The sequence below is a fragment of the Sus scrofa genome, chromosome 12 (assembly GCF_000003025.6).
Source record: "Sus scrofa isolate TJ Tabasco breed Duroc chromosome 12, Sscrofa11.1, whole genome shotgun sequence".
NCBI lineage: Eukaryota > Metazoa > Chordata > Mammalia > Artiodactyla > Suidae > Sus > Sus scrofa.
Genome location: NC_010454.4, coordinates 53,910,279 through 53,931,733, shown reverse-complemented (window position 1 = coordinate 53,931,733; position 21,455 = coordinate 53,910,279). Strand labels below are relative to the sequence as shown.

At 55.7% G+C, this 21,455-nt stretch overlaps 1 protein-coding gene across 6 annotated transcripts in view; it reads left to right on the top strand.

The window, feature by feature from the left end:
* The window catches only part of PIK3R6 (phosphoinositide-3-kinase regulatory subunit 6), a 60,090-nt gene extending 39,355 nt beyond the window's left edge, over positions 1-20,735 (top strand). For 4 of the 6 annotated variants that reach the window (XM_021067869.1, XM_021067870.1, XM_021067867.1 and 1 more), the window contains 12 exons: positions 2,464-2,629; positions 3,996-4,082; positions 5,716-6,133; positions 6,492-6,570; positions 7,144-7,266; positions 8,840-8,950; positions 11,150-11,240; positions 11,523-11,593; positions 12,026-12,116; positions 14,109-14,221; positions 19,194-19,306; positions 20,058-20,735. In XM_021067869.1, the coding sequence (XP_020923528.1) occupies positions 2,464-2,629; positions 3,996-4,082; positions 5,716-6,133; positions 6,492-6,570; positions 7,144-7,266; positions 8,840-8,950; positions 11,150-11,240; positions 11,523-11,593; positions 12,026-12,116; positions 14,109-14,221; positions 19,194-19,306; positions 20,058-20,211 (1,617 nt within the window). In that variant the 3' untranslated portion in view covers positions 20,212-20,735. The remainder of the gene's footprint in view (positions 1-2,463; positions 2,630-3,995; positions 4,083-5,715; positions 6,134-6,491; positions 6,571-7,143; positions 7,267-8,839; positions 8,951-11,149; positions 11,241-11,522; positions 11,594-12,025; positions 12,117-14,108; positions 14,222-19,193; positions 19,307-20,057) is intronic. The other 2 variants (XM_021067865.1, XM_021067866.1) reach the window with 2 other exon arrangements.

Genomic DNA, 21,455 nt, shown 5'->3' with positions numbered 1-21,455 from the left:
CATACTAGAAATTTCCCTCGTCTTGTTTATTATTCCTCCCCCACCGACCCCCACGGCACACACACACACACACACACACACACACACACACAGATGTACTACAATATTAGCTCCATGAAGACAGGAATTTTTGTCAGTCTGGTTTACTGCTATATTCCAGCGCTTAGACCAGTGCCTGGCACCTAGCAGGTGCTTTTTTAAAAAAATTTATTGGGAGCTCCCGTTGCGGCTTGGAGGTAACGAGCCCAGCTAGTATCCATGAGGATGCAGGTGCAATCCCTGGCCTCGCTCAGTGGGTTAAAAATCTGGCGTGGCTGTGAGCTGCGGTGTAGATTGCAGATGTGGCTCAGATCCCGTGTTGCTGTGGCTGTGGTGTAGGCCGGCAGCTGCAGCTCCAGTTAGACCCCTAGCCTGGGAATGTCCATATGCCTCGGGCGCAGCCCTAAAAGCCAAAAAAAAAAATGTATTGGCGTATAGTTGATTGAAAATGTATTAGTTTCTGGCGTACGGCGGAGGGACTCAGTTACACACATCCACAGGTCCGTTCTTTTTCCCATGTGGGTTATTAGAGACTGCTGAGTAGACCTCCCCGTGCTGCCCCGCAGGTCGGCGTTAGTAACGGGTGTGTGTTCATCCCACCCTTCCAGTTGACACCAAGTGAGGACTTGATAAACATTTAATGTATTTACAGTCAATTTATAAAGCGAAGAAACAACACGAAGTGGCCCCTGTAGCCCTTCCAGCTCTGATTCCTTGTCCCTCTCATTGCTTGAGTTCATTCTGTTGCTCATTCAGCAGATCTTTATTGGAGCCCTGGCTGGTCAGAGTGACCCTCTGTCCCTTAGCCAGGGAGTTAGGAGCCTGCTCAGCAGACCCCTAGTGCAGAAGCGAGATCTGAGCAGCCCTGCTGTGTCTGCCGTGTCACTCGTTTGGGCCCCGCATCCTCGGTCATGAGCAGGGATTAGTTGCTGGCGGGGGCGAGGGGACATAGCCAGGGATCAGTGATTGGGCAGTACTCAGGGTGGCAGAGCTTCGTCACCACTGGAGATGGGAGCCCACGGTGCTGGAGAGCTCGAGATGGCAGAGTGGGCAACTCTCATAACCCCTTTCTGTTAAGGAGAAAGGCTCAGCGTGATGCGTTACCTTAACCTCTTCAACACTTGCTAGTCTCTCCTTGTTGGCGGGGGGGGGGGGGGGCACACCCGCGGCATATGGAGGTTCCCAGGCTAGGGGTCAACATGCGATCCAAGTCGCATCTGTGACCTACACCACAGCTCATGGCCACGCTGGATCCTTAACCCACTGACAGAGGCCAGGGATAGAACCCGAGTCCTCATGAATACCCATCGGTTTGTGATCGCTTAGCCACCACGGGAACTCTCATATGTACTTTTTTATGGCTGCATCCAAGGCATATGGAATTCCCAGGCCAGGGATTGAATCTGAGCCTCAGCTGCAAGCTACCTACGCCACCGTTGCAGTAATGCCAGCTCCTTTTACCCACTGCTCTGGGCTGTGGGTCAAACCCACATCTCCTCAGTGACCCGAGCTGCTGCAGTTGGATTCTTAACCCATGATGCCAGAGCGGGAACTCCTAATCTCCCTTTTTAAAAAAGAGAAAGCATCCAGCTCTAAAGCCTTGGCAGGCCATAGCACCTGGCTCGAATTTAACAGTAGAGCTTGTGATCATTAGTTACTTACATCTTAGTTATTTTCTCTGTATGAAAAGTGATGTATTTTAGAGCAGCCATGTAAAATTTCAATTTGAAATAACTTTGAACCAAACAAAGTATGTCGACCTAAAGAAAATAATGAGTCTACGAGTGGAGTTCTCTGGTGGCTCAGTGGGTTAAGGATGCAGCGTTGTCACTGCTGGGTGGAGGTTCCCTCCCTGGCCTGGGAACTTCCACATGCCTTCCGCACTGCCTCCCTCTAAAAAAAAAAAAGTAACTCTAGGTGGAATGCAAGGTAGTACGGGAATGCAAGATAGGAATCTTCAGCAAATGTTTATTGAGCACCTGCTATGTGCCAAAGATGCTCCAGATGTTGGGATGCAGCTGTATGCAAAACAGACAAAACTGCTGCCGTCCTGGCATTTACATCCTAGAGATGGCAGGACAGTGATCCAGCTACTTGTGACATTTCAAGGAGGATGGACTCCAGCGTTCATCCCAGCCCCCCTGGGTTCTCAACATTGCCAGTCACCAGCTGTCCCCCACACCAGGGTGTGAAGGGCCAAGGGGACCCCAAGCTGCAGGCAGCATGGGGCAACAGCTGTGTCAGGGCAGGAGCGGGGCGCTGGTTGTGGGACGCAGAAGCTTCGCGGGGAAGCTGCGGCTGGTGTCCCTGGAAGAGGGAAGGTGTCCATGCACTGTCTGGCAACTGCGGTCTTAGCGTGGGAGCAGGGGTGGGTGGGTGCTGGGTCAGCACTCAGGCTCTGATGCTCCCCCCCGCCCCCGGCAGGCCAGCCCCCGCCGCACCCTGGAGCGCTATTTCCACGCCGTGGTGACAGCTGTGGAGCAGATGGCTAGCGAGCCGAGCCCAAGCCGGGAGGGCCACCTGGAGAGGCTGGAGGAGATTTACTGCTCGCTGCTGGGGCCGGCGGCGGCCGCCAGGGGGCGCGGCGACGGTAAGCGGCAGGCGCGGTGGGCTGCGGTCCGGGGACCCTGCAGGGGGCGCCAGAGAGCAGCACCCTACCGGCTCGGGACTGCGCGCGTGGCTAACGGGGTGGGACACTCGGCTGCTCCTAGGAGCCTGGGGCCAGAGGATGCCCAGGAACTTGAAGGTCCTGGATTAATAAAAAGGTAATTTGGTCATGATAACAGCTGACACCTACAGGGCACCCACTATACCCAAGTCGCTGTTCTCACCACTTTACATGTATTTAAATATATTACATGTATTAAGTCAATTAATCCTCACAGTAAACTACTTATGAGATAGAATGCACTATCCCCATCTTACAGATGAGAAAACTGAGTTAGAGGCTGTAAAAAAAAAAAAAGAAAAGAAAAGAAAGAAAGAGGCTGTAAATCTTGCCCAGGATCACCCAGATAGCAAGTGACAGAGCCAAGCTTCAAACCCGGGCTGTCTAGTTCTTAACCACGGTACCAGCATAACCAAAGGATCTGCTGGTCCATGGATCCTGTAAAGTGCATCCAAAGCCAAACTGCCTGGCCTCAGTTCTGGCTCCGCCACTCACCGTGTGACCTCAGGCCAATTACTTAACCTCTCTGTGCCCCTGACACCTCTTCAGTAGTGAATAGGATGATATTACCTGTGGCCCAGGGTTGCTAGTAGGATCCAGTGAGATGATGGCACTGTGGGCGAGGTGAAAAGGGTAGCAGGTGTTCCGTGACCTTGGCTCGCTCCCTGCTAAGGAAGCTCGCAGCCTCATGCAGGAGGGAACCATGCTCTGTGGAAGTTAAATGCCGAGGCTGTACGTTATGTGTGCCCAGTGTGCAGCCAGGGAGGTCTGGGGGAGGAATGGCTTCGGGGACTGGGGTGTCTGGAAGGCTTCTAGAAGGAGGAGAGGGGTGGGCTGGCCCTGGACTGCAGCTTCCTGCTGCCCTTAGTACTTGGCCGTGACTCTCTCCAGCATCGCCCACAGGAGCAGACATGAATTGAGCACCTACTGTGTGCAGACTCCTGGAGGAGGCATTGGGACACACAGAGAGGGGCCTTTCCCCCTGGTCTCCCGACAGTGGGAAGGGCAGCGTGACTGCAGCGGGGCTGCGGGAGGGACCCACAGCGGGAGAAAAGGTTGGGAAGACTGCGAGCTGGTTTGTGAAGGGCCCCAAAGGCGAGCTAGGAAGTTTGCAGGAAACGGGGGAGCCGCTAGGCGTTCCTGCGCAGGCAGGGGACCATGGTGTCGGGTCCGACAAGGCCAGATATGGGAGGCAGAGGGTCTCCGCCACCCCCGTCCAGGCCCCCACAGAGCAGAGAAGAATCCCACAGTCCTCTCCGTGGTCTCCACAGCCTGCTCCCTCCTTCAGGTGGCTCCGTCCAGGACCGGCCGCCCAGCATCCCTCTGCCCAGCCCCTCCATCACCTTCCACCTGTGGACCCATGAGGAGCAGCTCTGTGAGTGCCCTGCCCGTGGGGGGCGGCCCCAAGGAGGGCCGTGTGTGTCTCTGCGTGTCTGTGAGTCTTTATGTGTGTGCGTGCATGTCAACGTGTGTCTCTCAGTGTGTGTGCAGGTGTCTGTATGTGTCTGTGTGTTTTTATCTCTCTCTTTTTTCTTTTTTTTTTTTTCTGTATGTGTCTGTGTTTGTGTCTGTGTGTGCCTCTGTGTGTCTCTGTTGTGTGAATGTGTATCTCTGTATGTCTGTGTGTGTGTCTATCTGTGTACATTTGTGTGTATCTTTTTTTTTTTGGCCACAGCATGCAGCGGCTTGATGTGGGATCTCAGTTCCTGGACCAGGAATTGAACCCAGGCTGCAGAGGTGAAAGCACCAAGTCCTAACCACTAGACCACCAGGGAACTCCCTTTGTGTATCTGTTGTGTGTGTCTGTGTGTGTGCCTGTCTATCTGTGTGTGCCTAGGTGATCTTTGTGTGTCTGTGTCTAAGTCTATGTATGTCTCTAGGTGTCTGTGTATCTCTGTCTATATCTATTTGTGTGTGTCTGTGTATGTCTCTGTGTGTGCCTAGGTGTATCTGTGTCTCTGTATATGTGTCTGTGTCTCTGTCTGTGCATGTCTATGTGTGTCTGTATGTGTATCTATGTCTTGTCTGTGTGTATCTCTCTGTATGTGTGTCTATGTCTCTGTGCTGTGTGTCTGTGTGTGTCTCTGTGACTATGTCTGTGCGTGTGTTGTGTGTCTCTGTATGTGTCTATGTCTTTGCATGTGTCTGTGTGTCTTTGTGTGTGTGTCTGGTGTCTATGTCTGAGTGTGTGTGTGTTGTATGTCTCTGTATGTGTGTCTGTGTGTCTGTGTGTGTGTCTCTGTGTGTGTGCTCCTTGTGTGAGTTGTTTGCAGCATCTGAAAAGAGGGTATATTTTCTCTCTGTCAGAACAGCGCTGTGCATTAGCCACTGGCTACATGTGTCTAGAAAGTGCCATGTGCCATGATAGTGCCAACAGACAATGCATGTCCCTGGGAAGGAGTCTGGCACAAAAAGGCTGTGTTCCCGGAGCTGGAGGGGGCCTTCTAAAGAGACCACACTGGGAGGACAACCATGCCGGTCCCCCTGGCTCTTCCCAAGGGAGGGGGGAAGACAGAGGTGCAGGCTGTGGGGGGAAGGGCTGCACTGGACTAGAGACCCTCTTTCATGTACTGAGTCACCCTGGATGGACTCACTTCTCTCAGGCCACCGTTTCCTTGTGAATGAAGGTGGATTCAAAAAGCCTGGAGGTCTTTCCAGGAGCTGGTGGTCTGTTATCTGTGACTTGGGGAAGCTTCGAGGAATGGAAGGATGGAGGATGCTAATGAGTGAATAGGGAGAAGAGGGCTCTAGATTCAGGAGGTACCGCGTGAAATTGATTTCTTTGCTGCAGGACTTCTCAGAGCCTTTAAGATGTTCACTCATGGCAGGAGTGTGTGAGGGCCTCAGTCCGTTGGCCACAGAACCTCTGTTCCTTGGCGGAGCACCTTGTGGGGCTTCTGCTGAGCTCACCATGTGGGAGGCACGGAACCACGGGCTTGCCAGGGTGGGGCCCTGCCAGCCTGGCATCCCCTCCCGGCCTTGACAGTATCTTGGTCTCTGCATCCCAGGGAAGGAACTGGTGCTCTTCCTGCGCCCGCATTCCCACCTACGCCTCAGTGCAGACCTGGAGGCTTTGGATCTGCAGGGCCTCGGGCCAGACTGGGAAATGGCCCGGGCCTCGGTGCTGTCCACCGACAGCGGCATTGAGCGGGACCTTCCTTCGGGGGCTGACGAGCTGCCTGGCAGCCCCGAGATGGAGCGAGCCGGGCTGCAGCGCAAAGGGGGCATCAAGAAGCGGCTGTGGCCCCCGAACATCCTGATGCCCAGCGGCTGGGATGGGCCGTCAGGGCTGCACCGCAGGACGGGCCAGCCCAGCGGAGATGGGGAGCTGCTGCCTGGGGTCTCCCGACTGCACACGGCCCGGGTGCTGGTGCTGGGGGACGACAGGATGCTGGGGCGCCTGGCCCGGGCCTATCACAGCCTCAGGTAGGAGCCGGAGGGGGGCATCTGGGGGCTGGAGGTGATGGGGGGCCCAGGCGGGCCTGGCCTGGGCGTGAAGGATGGAGGAGTGGCCAGGGAGGGTCAGGAGAGGCCAGGGTGGGATGGTGAACAGTATTCCCCGCCCCTCGATACCCCCGCCGCCGAGCGCGGCCACCGCGGAGCCTCACGGAGGGCCGAGCACCTCCCCGCTTTGTGCAGATGAGAGGACGGAGGCTCAGAGAGAGTAGGTCGATTGCCCAGAGCCAAGAGAGAATGAATAGCAGAGCCAGGATGTGGAACCGAGTCTGTCCGAAGCCAAAACCCCTGTCTCACGCCTGTGTCTGTGCTCTGCTCCCCTTGCCAGGAAACGAGAGACCCAGAAGTTCTGCCTCACCCCCAGGCTCAGCCTGCAGCTCTACTACATCCCGGTGCTGGCGCCCGAGGTGGCTGGACGCCGGGACCGGAGCGGGACGGGGGGGCCGGGGGCCGAGGGGGCGGGGCGAGGGGCGGGGCGTCGGGAGCGGCGGTCTGGGTTCCCGGCTGGGCAGGGGCACAGCGCCCCCTCGCATCCCCTGCCCCGGTGCTGGGACCACCCTCCCTGGGAGGCGAGCTGGGAGAGACCTGGAGGGCTGCTGTTCTAGAAGCTACCGAAGGGGGCCCTGCGGGCCGCCTGTGATCAGAGACAAGTTCGCGCACTGTGCAGCCCGCCTGTGGCTGGTTTCGTTTGCTTTTCTAAAGGAATCAAATTCAAAGCAGTTACTTGTCTGTCCACTTTTACGGAGCCGATGAGCATTTCCCAGGATCCCCGACGAGTGTCCTCAGGGACCGGGGTTTGGCTTCATCTCAGGTGTAAAACCAGTCTTCACGTGGACAGAAATCGGGGCCCCAAGAGGTTGAGTGCTGGTTAGTTTGCCCCCAAAGCTAGTCAGTTTGGTTTGGACAGGTACCTGGGGACCCTCCGAACAGAAAGAGAGAGCCTGACGAGTCTGCCCCGTCCCTTTTCCCTTTGTCCCCAGAAACCCGCAGCATCCAGGCATTCGGAGCTGGGAGAGCTGGCGGCGTTCCTGGGCCGTGCAGACCCGTGGTTCGAGAGCATCGTCAACACCCTGTGCCCTGCCATCCACAAGCTGGCCGAGATGGTAGGGGGGCCACCGTGGGAGAGCGGGGGTGGGACATTTTCCTGACCCTTGACCTCAAGAGTCAGCCTCAGGGGCCCCCGAGGGATGAGACAGGAAGGGATACTGGAGAGGGGTCCTAACCAGCTAGTCGCTGGAATTCACTCTGGGCATGAACTGGGCACCTACCTATTTGGACAGGACTGCTGTGAAGAAAGTAAAGTAAAATATTCATTCTCTCTCTTTTTTTTTTTGTTTTGTTTTTTAGGGCTGCGCCCGCGGCATATGGAGGTTCCCGGGCCAGGGGTCTAATCGGAGCTGTAGCCTCCAGCCTACACCACAGCCACAGCAACGCCGGATCCTGAACCCACTGAGCAAGGCCAGGGATGGAACCTGCATCCTCATGGATACTAGTCGGGTTCGTTAACTGCTGAGCCACGACGGGAACTCCCAGAATATTCATTCTTAAGTGTGAAGCCAATTATATGCCTTCTTTTTGGGTTTCCTGTGCCACTTTCTCTCCAAATGCAACAGTTCATGTTTCCTGAGCAGTGCCAGGCACTGTTCTAAGCACTTAGATGCAGCCCTAGGTATCAGGTATGCATGTGTGTGTGTGTGTGTGTGTGCGCGCCTATGTGTGTGTGTATGTATCTGAATCACTTTACTGTACATCTGAAACAGAACATTGTAAATCAACTGTACTTCAATACAAACATTTTATTTTTTTTTTTTTTTTTTTTTTTTTTATTTATTTATTTTTTATTTATTTATTTTTTTATTTTTATTTTTTTTTTTTTTTTTTTGTCTTTTGTTGTTGTTGTTGTTATTTCTTGGGCCGCTCCCGCGGCATATGGAGGTTCCCAGGCGAGGGGTCCAATCGGAGCTGTAGCCACCGGCCTACACCAGAGCCACAGCAACGCGGGATCCGAGCCGCGTCTGCAACCTACACCACAGCTCACGGCAACGCCGGATCGTTAACCCACTGAGCAAGGGCAGGGATCGAACCCGCAACCTCATGGTTCCTAGTCGGATTCGTTAACCACTGCGCCACGACGGGAACTCCCAAACATTTTAAAATAGATGCAAATTAAAAAAACACACGGGGTTGGGGAAGGCCTTAGAATAGGACACTAGTCATTTCCCAATAACATGTAAACTTTCGTTTACTCCTATATTCAGATGCCACAAGAACACAAAGAGACACCAGATCATCTGGTTCAAGCTCCCAGCCCAGGATTACTTGGCTAGCGAGTAGCTAAGCGAAACTCAAACCCAGTGCAGACTCACTCATTATGACTTAGCCTCTCAAGCACCTCGTCTGCCTGGAGCACCCGGCACAGTACCTGGTACACAGAGGTGCCCAGTACGCCTGTGTGTGATTGAAATGCATCAGAGTCCCCAAGACAGGGATTTGGATGGGTGTCTTTGGATTAGGGGTAGAAACTGGGTGGAAGGAAAGGCCTGGGCCTCTGAAGGACCGGCTGGGTGAGTGCATCACGAGGACACACGGGGGCTTTGGCGTTTCTCTGTGAGGCAAGTGGCGGCTCACACAGCAGCAGGGAGGATGCTGGCTGAAGGCGGTCTCTCTCCCTCACAGCCTCTGTCCCTGGACACATCCCAGACCGTAGACCCCTTCATCCTGGATGTCATCACCTACTATGTGCGCATGGGCGCCCAACCCATCTATTTCCAGATCTACATGGTCAAGGTAAGCTTCCTACCTGGGACTCCGAGGGGACCACGGCAGCCTGCTGGACCCCATCCCGCCCACCCCGGGAGCTCCTGGGGGGTGGCTTCCCCGGCCGCCTCTGCCTCCAGCTTCCTGCCTTATGAACCCCTGTTCTTCACGCTGCCTCCTGTGCTGAAACTCATCTTATCACCTTCTTGGTTTTGACCTAAATGAGGGATTTAGGCCCTTTCCTGGATTCCCAAAATGCAAACCAAAATACCACCAGACAAGCCAGTGCAGGGAAAACAAAAACAAAACCTCTCAGGCTGGTCTGGGGCATGAACATCTCAGTAACGCACAGCACATCGCTGAAAGACTAGGCATCGGCCACTGCCCTCCAGGCAAAGCCCACCCCCCTAGGGGGGGCACTGTAACCGCAGAGCTGGGTTCGCTGACTCCCATGGGGAGGGGAGCACACCCCAGGGAGCTTTGGGGCTTCTGGGCTGGAAGAGCTGTTAGAAGGAACTTTCTCTCCTAGGAGTTCCTGTCGTGGCTCAGTGGTTAACGAATCCAACTAGGAACCATGAGGTTGCAGGTTCGATCCCTGGCCTTGGGTTAAGCATCCGGTGTTGCTGTGGCTGTGGTGTAGGCCAGTGGCTACAGCTCCGATTTGACCCCTAGCTTGGGAACCTCCATATGCCGCAGGAGCGGCCCTAGAAATGGCAAAAAGACAAAAAAAAAAAAAAAAAAAAAAAAAGAGGGACCTTTCTCTCCTGATAGGAGATTTGGAGGGTGGCTCCAGAAAGCAGGACCTTGCTCTGACCAGATGCTACCAGGAAGGGGGCAGGCCTTCCATGGCAGGGCACCCCGTAGTTCTCACTGCCATTCTTTGATGCTAAGAAGCCGTAACTGTAGAGATTTTCATGCCAAGAGAAGTAAGTCAGAAAGAGAAAGACAAATACCTTATGAGATCACTTGTAGGTGGAACCTAAAATATGGCACAGATGAACCTGTTTACAGAACAGAGACTCAGACATGGAGAGCAGACTTGTGGTTGCCGAGGGAGGGGGAGGGAGTGGGATGGGCGGGGAGTTTGGGGTTAGAAGATGCGAACCGTTATGTTTAGAAGGGATAAACGTTAAACAGGTCCTGCTGTACAGCACAGGGAACTATATCCAGTCTCCTGGGATAGACCAGGATGGAAGATGATATTTGAAAAAAGAGGATGTAGGAGTTCCCACTGTGGCTCAGTGGGTTAAGAACCTGACGTAGTGTCGGTGAGGATCCAGGTTCACTCCCTGGTATCGCTCAGTAGGTTAAGGATCTGGGGGCTGCTGTGGCTGTGGTGTAGCCTGGCAGCTGCTCCAAGATTGGTCCCCTCGCCTGGGAACTTCATGAGCTGAAGGTGTGGCCCTACACATATTTATGGCAGAGTCACTTTGTCCAGCAGAAACTGGCACATTGCAAATCAACTATAATACTTTAAAAAATCACATTCACTAATATATAAATGTAAGCACACACACACAGAAGCCACAGTGGCTCACATTTGGGGGATGGGGGTTAGGGCGTGAGACCTGCACTGTTTCCGTGTTTGGACGAGATCCCGGCGGCATGTGGTCACAGCGGGGTCCTGCCCAACAGTGTTGGCGGCTGTGAAGTTTAAAATCAACCACCGCGGAGGCCGCGCGATCCCCCCCCCCTGCCACACCCCTGCGGAGCCCACGGCCTCCCCCTCGCCCACCCCTGACCCCGCCCACCCGGCCTCGCCCCTCCTCTCAGCCCCTCTTCCCGGGCAGCCCCTCCTGCCCCCAGGTTCCCAGCGGTCCCTCCCGCCCTCCCCTGGAGCAGCTCCGGGCTCCGCTGTGCGGGTCAAGGACGGTCATTTCTCGTCTCCGACGCTCACCCTTTGGTCCTCAGTGTCTGCAGGGGATTTTATTACCCTCCCTTTGGGAATTTCGTCCCCATTCCTGCCTTTCCCATCAGGCCGTCCGTAGTGCTTACAGGCAGTTTTGGTTTCAATAAGATTCTCCCCCTGTTAATAAATATATTATATTGCTGTGGATCCGGAGGAAGTCAGTTCCAGGCCATCAATGCATTCAGCTCAGAATCTAGCCTTGGCGGGACGGGTGCGGGACCCAGCCCTGCGTCAGGACACTTCCTGGGCGGCGGGGTTCCCGGGGGAGCTGCCTCTGGCAGAGACTCCATCTCCACCCTCCACCCCCCGCCTCCTCGCAGATCTTCTTCAGTGACCTGAGCCAAGACCCCGTGGAGGACATTTTCCTCACCGAGCTCAAGGTCAAGATGCAAGACTCCAAGTTCCCCAAAGGTGAGCATCCGCTCCCCTTTCCCAAAGCTCACCCTGACTCAGCATGCCCAAGCCCCACTTCCAGAAAGTTCTCCCACCTCACGCCTAGTGATCGCGCCATCCACCTCTGCAGAATCTCGGGGTGCCCTGGGCTCCCGTCAAGCTGCCCGGGACTGAAGGGCAGCCTGGCTCCCTTGAGGTGCTGCCTTTCCATCCCGGGACATGCACTGTGAACCCCTGCAACTTCCCCTGGCCTGGGGCGTGGGGGGACCTCCCCTTCACCTCCTCTCTCTCATCGGTCAGAGGGTTGTTCACCCCGGAGGAGAGGCGTGGCCGAGGGCCCAGGGGCGGAGCTCTTCATTTGCTACCAGAAGGTCAGTGGGCGTGGTCTGGAGGAACCGCCGAGGGAGGCCGGCGTCTGGGACGCGGGTGGGTGGGTGGAGTGGGGTGAGGAGAGCAGACCCGGCTAGAGCCAGAGGGACTTTCTCCCCTTTTCGTGCTGCCGTCCCAAGAGTGTTCCAGCCTCCGGGGAGTCTTGCAGGGCTGTGCGGGTTACGATTGGCCTTCCGCATAGATAAGGAGGCCATCTGACGTCCCCTTGCTCAGAAACAGCTTGCTCTCGAGCTGTGTAGACGCATCGGAGCGTAGTTCTGGGTCTGGAAGCCCGAGCCTTCATCCTGTGGCTGCTTCCTGGGTGCTAGGGACGCAGTGGAGACTCGGGGCAGGGGCGGGAAGCGGGACTGCTGCTGTGGGGGGGTGTGCATTGTCCTGAGGACCCCCGTCTGTCCCTGCGTCCCCCTCCCCAGGCCCTGCTCAGTCACCGGGCCCGGGAGGTCACCGTGTCCCTGCGGGCCACTGGCCTGGTCTTGAAGGCCCTTCCAGACAGTGGCACCGAAGGTGAGGAGCGGGAAAAGCGGAGCAGAGAGAGGGCGGGACGCGAAGGGAGGCGGGGCGCGGAGGAGGGAGGGTGGAGCCACAGGAGGTGGGCCGAGAAGGGGCTAGAAGATTCCCCACCACCACCACCAGCACCGTGGCTGAGTTCTACTCATGCTGGGTCCGGGGCTGGGTGCCAGGCTGCCCTAGTGAGGCCTGGCCGGGCCCTCGGGTTGCTCACGTCCAGGCTGCTGTCTCTGCAGCTTGACAGCCGCTAGCTGGAAGGTGGAGGGGTCCCGCGAGGGGGTGTAGTTGGCCTGGAGCAAGTGCATTGACCGCAGAGCTGGTTATACTTTGTTTGACTAGCTTTCATTTCAAAGGTGGTTCCATGGGGTGGGTACTTTCCAGCTCATAAAGGGCACCGTTAGTCCAAATGATCTAATTCTGGCCAATTATCTAATGAAAGATTATGTTGGATAATGCGATGGATACCTATCATAACTAATAGTGATGGTGAGATCTCACTATCCAATTTGAAATAGAGAGGAGGAGTTCCCGCTGCGGTACAGCCGGTTAAGGATCTGGCTTGTCTCTGTGGAGGTGCCGGTTGGAGTCCCTGGCCTGGAACAGTGGATTCCCAGGAACTTCCATGTGCCACAGGAGTGGCTGAAAAAAAAAAATTTAATCAAAATAAAATAGAGATAGGGTACCGATTTATGTGCATATAGCCAATTATAAATAAGACCTTTTTTTGCAGCTCATTGAGCTTCTGGAGTAAGAAAAAGGATGGTAACAAAGGCGATTAACCGTTGCACACATTTATCAGAACCGGGCAATGTTCCATGACAAGTACATGAACTCTCTTAAGCATGGTAACCTCGTGAGATCCATAGTGCTAGTATTAGCCATTGCTTTTTTCCCGGAGAGGAGACGGCAGCAAAGAAAGTGATTTGTCCAAAGTCACCTCCTTGTGGAAGGGTGGGGGCCGGGATTCAAACCCAGAAAATCTGCTACAAGAGCTGGTGCTGCTCACAGCTGCACCACAGCCCCGCCCTCCCTGTTGCCAAACCTCAACAGACCAGATTTAAGGGATGGGTCCACAGATGCTTGTAGAAGGTCCCTTGAGAGCAAACAAGGAATTCTCCGCCCCAGGGCCTGGCACATGGTAGATGCTCGATCAGACATTTGCTGCAAAAATGAAGTGCTGCTTTACACCCCAAATTTGTGTGTGTGTGTGTGTGAGTGTGTGTCTTTTTGCTGTTTTTCTGGGCCACTCCCGCCGCATATGGAGGTTCCCAGGCCTCCCAGGTGGAATCGGAGCTGTAGCCGCCAGCCTACGCCAGAGCCACAGCAACGCGGAATCCGAGCCGCGTCTGCAACCTACACCACAGCTCACGGCAACGCCGGATCGTTAACCCACTGAGCAAGGGCAGGGACCGAACCTGCAACCTCATGGTTCCTAGTCGGATTCGTTAACCACTGCGCCACAACGGGAACTCCTACACCCCAAATTTTGTTTCAAAGAATGAACAAAGGCGTTCCCATTGGGGCTCAGCAGGTTAAGAATCTGACTAGTATCCATAAGGATGTGCATTTGATCCATGGGCTTGCTCAGTGGGTTAAGGAGCCAGCTTTGCCGTGAGCTGTGGTGTAGGTCACTAGTGCGGTTCAGATCTGGCATTGCTGTGGTTCTGGCGTAGACCGGTGGCTACAGCTCCGATTAGACCCCTAGCCTGGGGACCTCCATATGCCGCAGGTGCGGCCCTAGAAAAAAGAATTTTTTTCCCGTTGAAGAAGGATGCGGCCGCTGCTCTGAAGTCTGGGATGTCGGCCAGGGGAGGGAGCTGGATCAGCGGGGAATTGAACTTGTCTAGGAAGGACCACGGTGGGGTTAGGAAGTGGGGGCTGAGCAGAGAGTGGGGAGGGGTTAAAACAAGAGGGGGTGGTGGTCAAGATGGGGTCATGTCCTCTTAGAACTCAAGCTCCTCTACTCCCCCCCCATGTCATTCTTCCCAGTTTCAGGGCCCACCCACTGGTCCCCAGCTGCTGCTCCCCTGACAGACATGTGCCTGAATGTCAGCGTGACAGAGGTCATCAAGAGCTCCAACTTGGCAGGAAGGTCCTTCTCTGTAAGTACGGGGTAGATACTCAAGCTGGGTTGGTGGCGGGGAGCCTGGGGCAGGGGACCTCTGAGCCTTTCTGAGCCTTGGCTGTTGAAGCAGGTCTTCCTGTTGAAAAGGCTCTGCTTTCCAGTCAGTCTCTGAAATTCAAGCACCAGCGGCCTGAGTGAGGCACGCTAAGGGTTAAGGCCCCCGCCCTCCCCTCCCCCGGGCCCTCTGCGGACCTGGGACAGACTCAGACACTACAAAATGCTCCCCTGTTCTTTTTTTTGGCCTCGCCTGCAGCATGTGGAAGTTCCTGGGCCAGGGATTGAACCTGCATCACAGCCGTGACCTGAGCCACAGCAGTGACAGTGCTGGTTCCTTAACCGCTAAGCCGTCAGGGAGCTCTCAAAATGCACCCATGTGCTGGCGTGCCCTGCACACAGCAGCCCGACTCCCAGACAGCAGCGGTCTAGCCTTTGACCAAATCCAACCAGTGCTTTCAGCCCCATCGCCCGTCCGATGTCCTCGGCCTTGGCCCTTACTGATCCTCAGAGGGTCCCTTATTGATTCAGACATGGGACCCGCCTAACCCGTGGCCGCTCTGGACTTCACAGCCCTTCTCAGCTGGGCCTTGGAGCCCATGACCACAACTGAACTGAGTTCTCAGAGGGCTTCAATCCCCCACCTCACCCACCAGAGGCTCCCCTTAGGTCAAGCCTCTTGCTTTGTCTGATGGTCAGGCGGCCAAGGGCCTCCGCGGTGTCTGCATCCTTGCAGATCCGGCCCGCCGCCCGCTCGTGACCTCCATCTCATCCCCGTTCTTGGCATCACTCGGCCCTTTTCTCTGGACTTCTTTTCTCATTCCCTGGACTGTCAAAGCCACGTCCACGGTTTGAGTCCCAGTTGTCAAGGGCGCCCAGTTCTATATCTCCTGCTCTGCCCTTCACCCGTGAGTGTCTGACTCCCAACTAAGTCAGCCTGAAGTGGGTGCCCCAGAACACCCGAAAGTCAAGTTTTGCAAAGCCAAAGCCAGTGATTTCTAGAAGATAGGCATTGTCTAGAGCCAGACTACCCGGCTTCAGATCTTGTCTCTGTCATTTGCCAGCTGCACATGTGACGTTAGCCAAGTCCCTCCAGCTTTTTGTGTCTTGGTCTCATTATCTGGAGAACGAAGATAATGGTACCCACCTTATCCAGCTGTTGCGAGGACTGAGTAGTGGTGATGGGTAAAGCTCCTAGAAGGGTGCATGGCCAAGTCAGGGCTGCGTGTGTCTTAGCAGCTGTTTTTATTTCATCCCTCCCTCCCCTGTGTCCTCTCTCTCATTCAGTGGGACGCTCATTAACCAGTCCCCATTCCCAGGAACCTGGGTGTCATCTCAGATGCCTCTTCTTCTTCACTCCGCTGTGTCCGCTGGTTTTCTCTCTCAGACACGCTCACAGCTCTCCCTGCCTCTCCATCCTCCTTCTGGTCCAGTGAGGTTGACCAGTTGTCCCAATTTGCCTGGGATGGAGGGCTTTCCTGGGACATGGGACTTTCAGTGCTAAAACCAGGAAAGTTCCAGACAAACCAGGATGACGTGGTCACCCTTGGGCCAGAGCTTCATCCAGGCCCTTCTTTTGGACCAACGCTGCCTGGTCTCCTCGGTGTTACTCCAGTGAGCCTTAAATCCACCCTCCGCGTCTCTGCCAGTGCTTGCTTTCTTTTCTTTTTTCTTTCTTTCTTCTTCTTCTTCTTTTTTTTTTTTTTTTTTTGTCTTTTTAGGGCCATACCTTGCAGCATATGGAGATTCCCGGGCTAGGGGTCGAATCAGAGCTGTAGCCGCCAGCCTACACCGCAGCCACAGCAATGTCAGATCTGAGCTGAATCTGTGACCTACACCACAGCTCATGGCAATGCCGGATCCTGAACCCACTGAGCGAGGCTAGGCATCGAACCCGCGTCCTCATGGATGCTAGTCAGATTCATTTCCACTGAGCCACAGTGGGAACTCCATCCCCGTACTCTTTCTAAAGCAGAACTCAGACCTGGCACTCTGTGCTTAAAAGCCCTGGACCGCTTCCCATGCTCCAGGGCAAAGGGGCCGGAAAACTTGCATATCATTGCAGCTCGGTTCCATCTGCGACTCCATCCCCACACACCCTTTGCACTGTGATGTTCGTGTCACCGAACCAAACTTGGGTCCCCATAAAGCCAGGCTACCAACACTAGGTTGTGGTGCAGGAGAGGGCAGCATTGGCAGGCACCAAGCAAGGAGGCCAGGCAGCTAAGTGCCCGGAACCCCAGAAACTCCCTGATGGGTTTCGAGGAGGTGTTTTTAAAGGTCAGGTAAGGGAGGGGGGGCGCCAGGGCATGGGGTCAGCTGGTGCACTGTTCTCTGATTGGTTCATGGTGGCACAACAGGGCAGTGTCACAGAGATTCATTTTATCAATCCTTAGGCTGCAGCTGGTCTGGGAGCTGCCTGTAAGATCATCAAGTAGGGGTTCCCATTGTGGCTCAGCTGTAACGAACCCGACTAGCATCCATGAGGATGCCGGTTCGATCCCTGGTCTCCCTCAGTGGGTTAAGGATCCGGTGTTGTCGTGAGCTGTGGTGTGGGTCGCAATCGCAGTTCAGATCTGCATTGCTGCGGCTGTGGCCTAGGCTGGCACCTGCAGCTCGGATTTGACCCGTAGCCTGAGACCTTCCATATGCTGCAGGTGGGGGCCCTAAAAAGACACACACACACACACACACACACACACACACACACACACACACACACACACGATGATCGGGTAGTTCATTTCTTCCATTTGGTAGTGGTTTTAGCATCTATAAAAGAGCTCAGGAGATGGGCCTCAGATGCTGTTATCTTGGCGCTTCAGAACAGGGCTGGAGCAGAGGATGTGGGGAAGGCCCCCCACGTGGCCGTGTTCTGGTGGCCCTCCCGCTGGCCTTTGCTCATGGGCTTGGCTTGGCCTGAACCCCGTTCCTCCCTTTCTCTTCCCCATCTTCCCTTCATAAGCCCTGCTTCTCTTTCTCCACGAAACTCAGGTGTCACCCCCAGGAGACCCGTTCCTCCGCATCCTCCACTCCGCGCCCTGTTCCCCGCTCCCAGAGAGCCAGGGCCTCCACCTCTGTGCTTCCCCAGAGCCCTGGGGACACAGCCATGGGAGTGTTGGCAGTGCCATCAACGACGTGACACCAGCTCCCGGGCTCAGGCCCCATCTCCGCCCTCCTCCCAGCACTCAGGCCGCCGCCCGAGCTCGCCAGATGATCCCGGATTTCTGTCCAAACCCCTCCTCTGCAGCATCTCTCCCCCAGCCAGGGGTCGCTTCTTCTTCTGGGGGGGGGGCGCGGCTGTGCCCTGTGGGAGGGCTCCGTGAGGCTGAGCGCTCTGGGCTGAGCAGAGATCTGCCTCCCACAGCTCTGCACTTGAGCGTTAAGCTCCGGGGTGGACCTACTTGCCCTCCGTGTTTCCTCTTTCAAAGTCAGTTCCTTGCAGTGGTTTCTATTTTTAATGACTTCTTTAAACAGCCTGCCTGCGGGCTTTCTGAAAATCTGAACTCACCACCCCAGCGAGTTCCCTTTTACTCCCACTCTGTCTTGCTACCCACAAGGTAGTTGCTACGGTTACCATATATTTTTCTAAATAGGCGAGAAACAAAAGCACGGAGAGCTTAAGAATCATGTCCAAGGTCACACAGCTAATATGTGGCAGAGCCAGGAGGAGAACCCGGGTGGTCTGTGCTTTGAAGCCTCTGCCCAGAGACCCTGGCTGACCTGCCCCCACCCCACGGAAGTCCAGCAGCGATGCCCAGACATGCGGACCCCCAGGTTTAGGCTCTGTTTGTGCCTCTGCCCTCTGACAGCAGAAAGTGGATCAGCCCGGCCTGCAGCAGGGAGCTCATGAAGAGTGCCCAGGCCTGGGCTGGACTCCAGCCCAGACCACTTAAATCAGAATCCCTAATTTGAGGTTGTGGAAAGGTGACTCCAGGGTTGAAAATACTTGAATGCGGAGGAGTCGAAGGCTCTAGAAATGTGAGGGCCCTGTGGTGGTGCGTCACCCAGAGCTGCCGTGTGTGTGGAAAGGCCCAGTGCCTGGAAAGGCCCTCAGAGCCCCACCTGGAACCCAGGACGTGCCACATCCTCTTTCCGGGGAAGGGGCCCCTCGGGAGCAGCCCCCTCGGCACGGGTTGGAGGGCTGCCTTGGGGCTGTTTCCCTTCCATCCTTTCTGGAGAAGCCTCGCAGGGCTTTGGGTGTGAAAGCAGGAGCACCTCGCCCCGGCTTCCCCACGCAGGGGCTGGAGTCCATCCGCCTGTAACTGGCCCCAGACGAGTCCAGGGTAGAAGCTGATACAGGCCTGGTCTGAGCCACGGGGGTCGGGGGCCGCTTTCCAGATCCTCCATCTCTGCCCCAGGGAGATAATTTTGTACGCAGGCCTCACTGAGAACTGGGGTCAGGACTTACACAAACCCCAAAGTGCCCCTGAATCGCACACATAACCTGCCTGTCCTGTAGGAGGCGCTCAGGTACCTTGAGCACCTGGAATTCCAGTTGTGTTAGAAATTAAAGACCACAGGTGGTTGGAGTTCCCGTCGTGGCGCCGCGGAAATGAATCCGACTAGGAACCATGAAGTTGCAGGTTCGATCCTTGGCCTCGACCAGTGGGTTGGGGATCTGGCGCTGCCGTGGCTGTGGTGTAGGCTGGCGGCTACAGCTCCAATTAGACTCCTAGCCTGGGAACCTCCATATGCCACGAGTGCGGCCCTCAAAAGACAAAAAAAAAAAAAGGCCACAGGTTGAAAAAGAACTGTGGGAATGATGGGAGAGTCAAGGACCAGGGCAGCCTAGAAGCAATTTTTGTGGGGTTGTCACTGCTCAGAGTCACTTGTGGGAAGAGAGGCAGGGGGCCCCGAGTGCTGGTCTGAAACACAGCAGATTCCAGGGTAGAAGATGTTGGCTGGGCCATCTGTCACCAAGGTGATGCTCACCCGAGCTGTCTCTGTTGCAGACAGTGACAAACACCTTCCGGACGGCCAACATCCAGATCCAGAGTCAGGACCAGAAACTGCTGACACTGACGCTGGACAAGGACGGTCAGCGAACGTTCAAGGACGTGGTCAGGTGAGGCTGGGCTCGGCGCCCCCGGGGCAAAGCTCCAAGGCAGCCAGGAGCCCCCAGCGCCTTGTCAGGGCGGATCCTGGGCCAGGCGCATGTCCCTGATGGGCGCAGACTCAAGTGATGACTTGCTTCCATGAGGAAGAGCAAATAAATGGCTAACCCGAAGTTTCCCGAATTTCCTCGGCCTGCAGCCTTCCTGATCCGGCGCCCCCATGCTGGCGCTGACCCCAACACAGGCTGCCTTTCTATGACAGCCATGCCCCAGTTAAGGCGACACTTAACAGGTGTCCCTTGGGAGGTATATTTGGGTCATCCAGGCTCATCCTCTCCCTGCGTTTGTCGTAGGCTCAGGGCTCTTTCTTGAGAGCCCTCCTCTTCCTCTGTGGGCCCCTCGACATTAAAGGGCCCACCTTTAAAATGCCCAGGTAGGAGTTCCCGTTGTGGCTCAGCGGGTTAAGAACCCAACTAGCATCTATGAAGCTGTGGGTTCAGTCCCTGGCCTCGCTCAATGGCTTAAGGATCCAGCGATGCCACAAGCTGTGACAGAGGTTGAAGATGTGGCTTGGACTGGGCATTGCTGTGGCTGTGGTGTAGGCCGGCAGCTGCAGCTCCAATTCGACCCCTAGCCTGGGAAGGTCCATAAGCTGCAGGTTCAGCCATAAAAATAAAAAAAAAAAAAATCCCAGGCAGATGTGACCCCCCCCACCCCCACCACCCAGATGGGTCTCCTGAGCTGGCTTCTCTCCACCCGCAGATTCGAGGTTGCTCCCTGCCCAGAGCCGTGTTCCAGGGCCCAGAAACCCAAGGCCTCGTGGCTGAGTTCACATGGGCAGGAGATGGAAAGGACCAAAGCCAAGGCCAAACCCCTTCTAATGCCCATCAACACGTTCTCTGGCATCGTCCAATGAGCCTGAAGGGGGCACAGAACCGCTGAGTCCAAGAGAGGCAGGCCCGCGAGTAAGAGCACACTACCCCGCCGGCCCCCAGACAGTCACACCAACCGCCGGACCAATGCCCAGTCCCCCTGGGCGGCTTCCAGCCGGTCCTAGAAGCCAGCAGGTGCCTAGAGCGAGGGCAGCGGGCCGCGGGGGTGTGATGGAGCAAGGCCCGAACAAAGCCCGGGCAGGCCCTGGCCAAGCTGCACCAAAGCCCAGCTCCTCGCACCCAGCTTCATCCTTTGTGGATTTCTCATTTCCTGCCTCTCCCGCTGTCTTCTCCCACTCAGGCTCCCTGCCCGGCCCTTAAAGCCAAGGTGAGAGCTGCTGTCCTGGCCAGGGCCCGGCGGCCTGGGGGACACAGGAAGCAGGCAGGGGCCGCCATCCCTCCTCCCTCAGGCCACTGCCCACCTTACCTGCTCCCAGGCGGCCATCTCTTCTGGCTGAGACAGAAATGTCAGATTCAATAAATACACACTAAAGTGTTTCTGCCTTCATCTAATATCATCCATACTTGCATTTTAGTAGAGAGCAGAGGCATTCCTCAGTCCAACTGCATGAAACTGCTTAGGCCAGGTAAAATCTTCAAGAAATATTTACTGGTGTGTTCTGTCCACCTGCCCAGCCCTCTTGGTCACTTGAGGGCCTCCTGACCAGCTCTGTCCCAAACGGAGGTGGGAATGCAGGTTAGTTTCAGAAGAGCCAGAGATTAAAATGCGGGAGTTCCCCTTGTGGCTCAGTGGGTTAAGAACCCAACTAGTATCCATGATGATGCAGGTTCAGTCCCTGGCCTCACTCAGTGGTTTAAAGATCTGGCATTGCTGTGAGCCATGGTGTAGGTTGTGGATGTGGCTTAGATCTGGTGTTGCTGTGGCTGTGGTCTAGGCCGGCAGCTGTAGCTCCAATTCGACCCCTAGCCTGGGAACCTCCATATGCCGCAGGGGTGGCCCTAAAAAGAATAAAAAAGAAAAAGGAAAGATACCAAATTTCTTGGTTTTTGAGTTCAGCCACTTACATCCGGGTATAAGCCCATCCCTGTCCCCTGGGCAGTCGCAGGGGATGGTGGCGGTGGGGTGGACAAGTCCCTTCCAAGTTCGGAGTGGCAGGATGAAGAGTTAGGCTCTTCACTTGTGGCTTCATTGCCCCGGGAGTCGGGGCAGGTCTCTGATCACATTCTCAGAGCCAGGGGACAGCGGAAGGCATGGAACCCACATCCT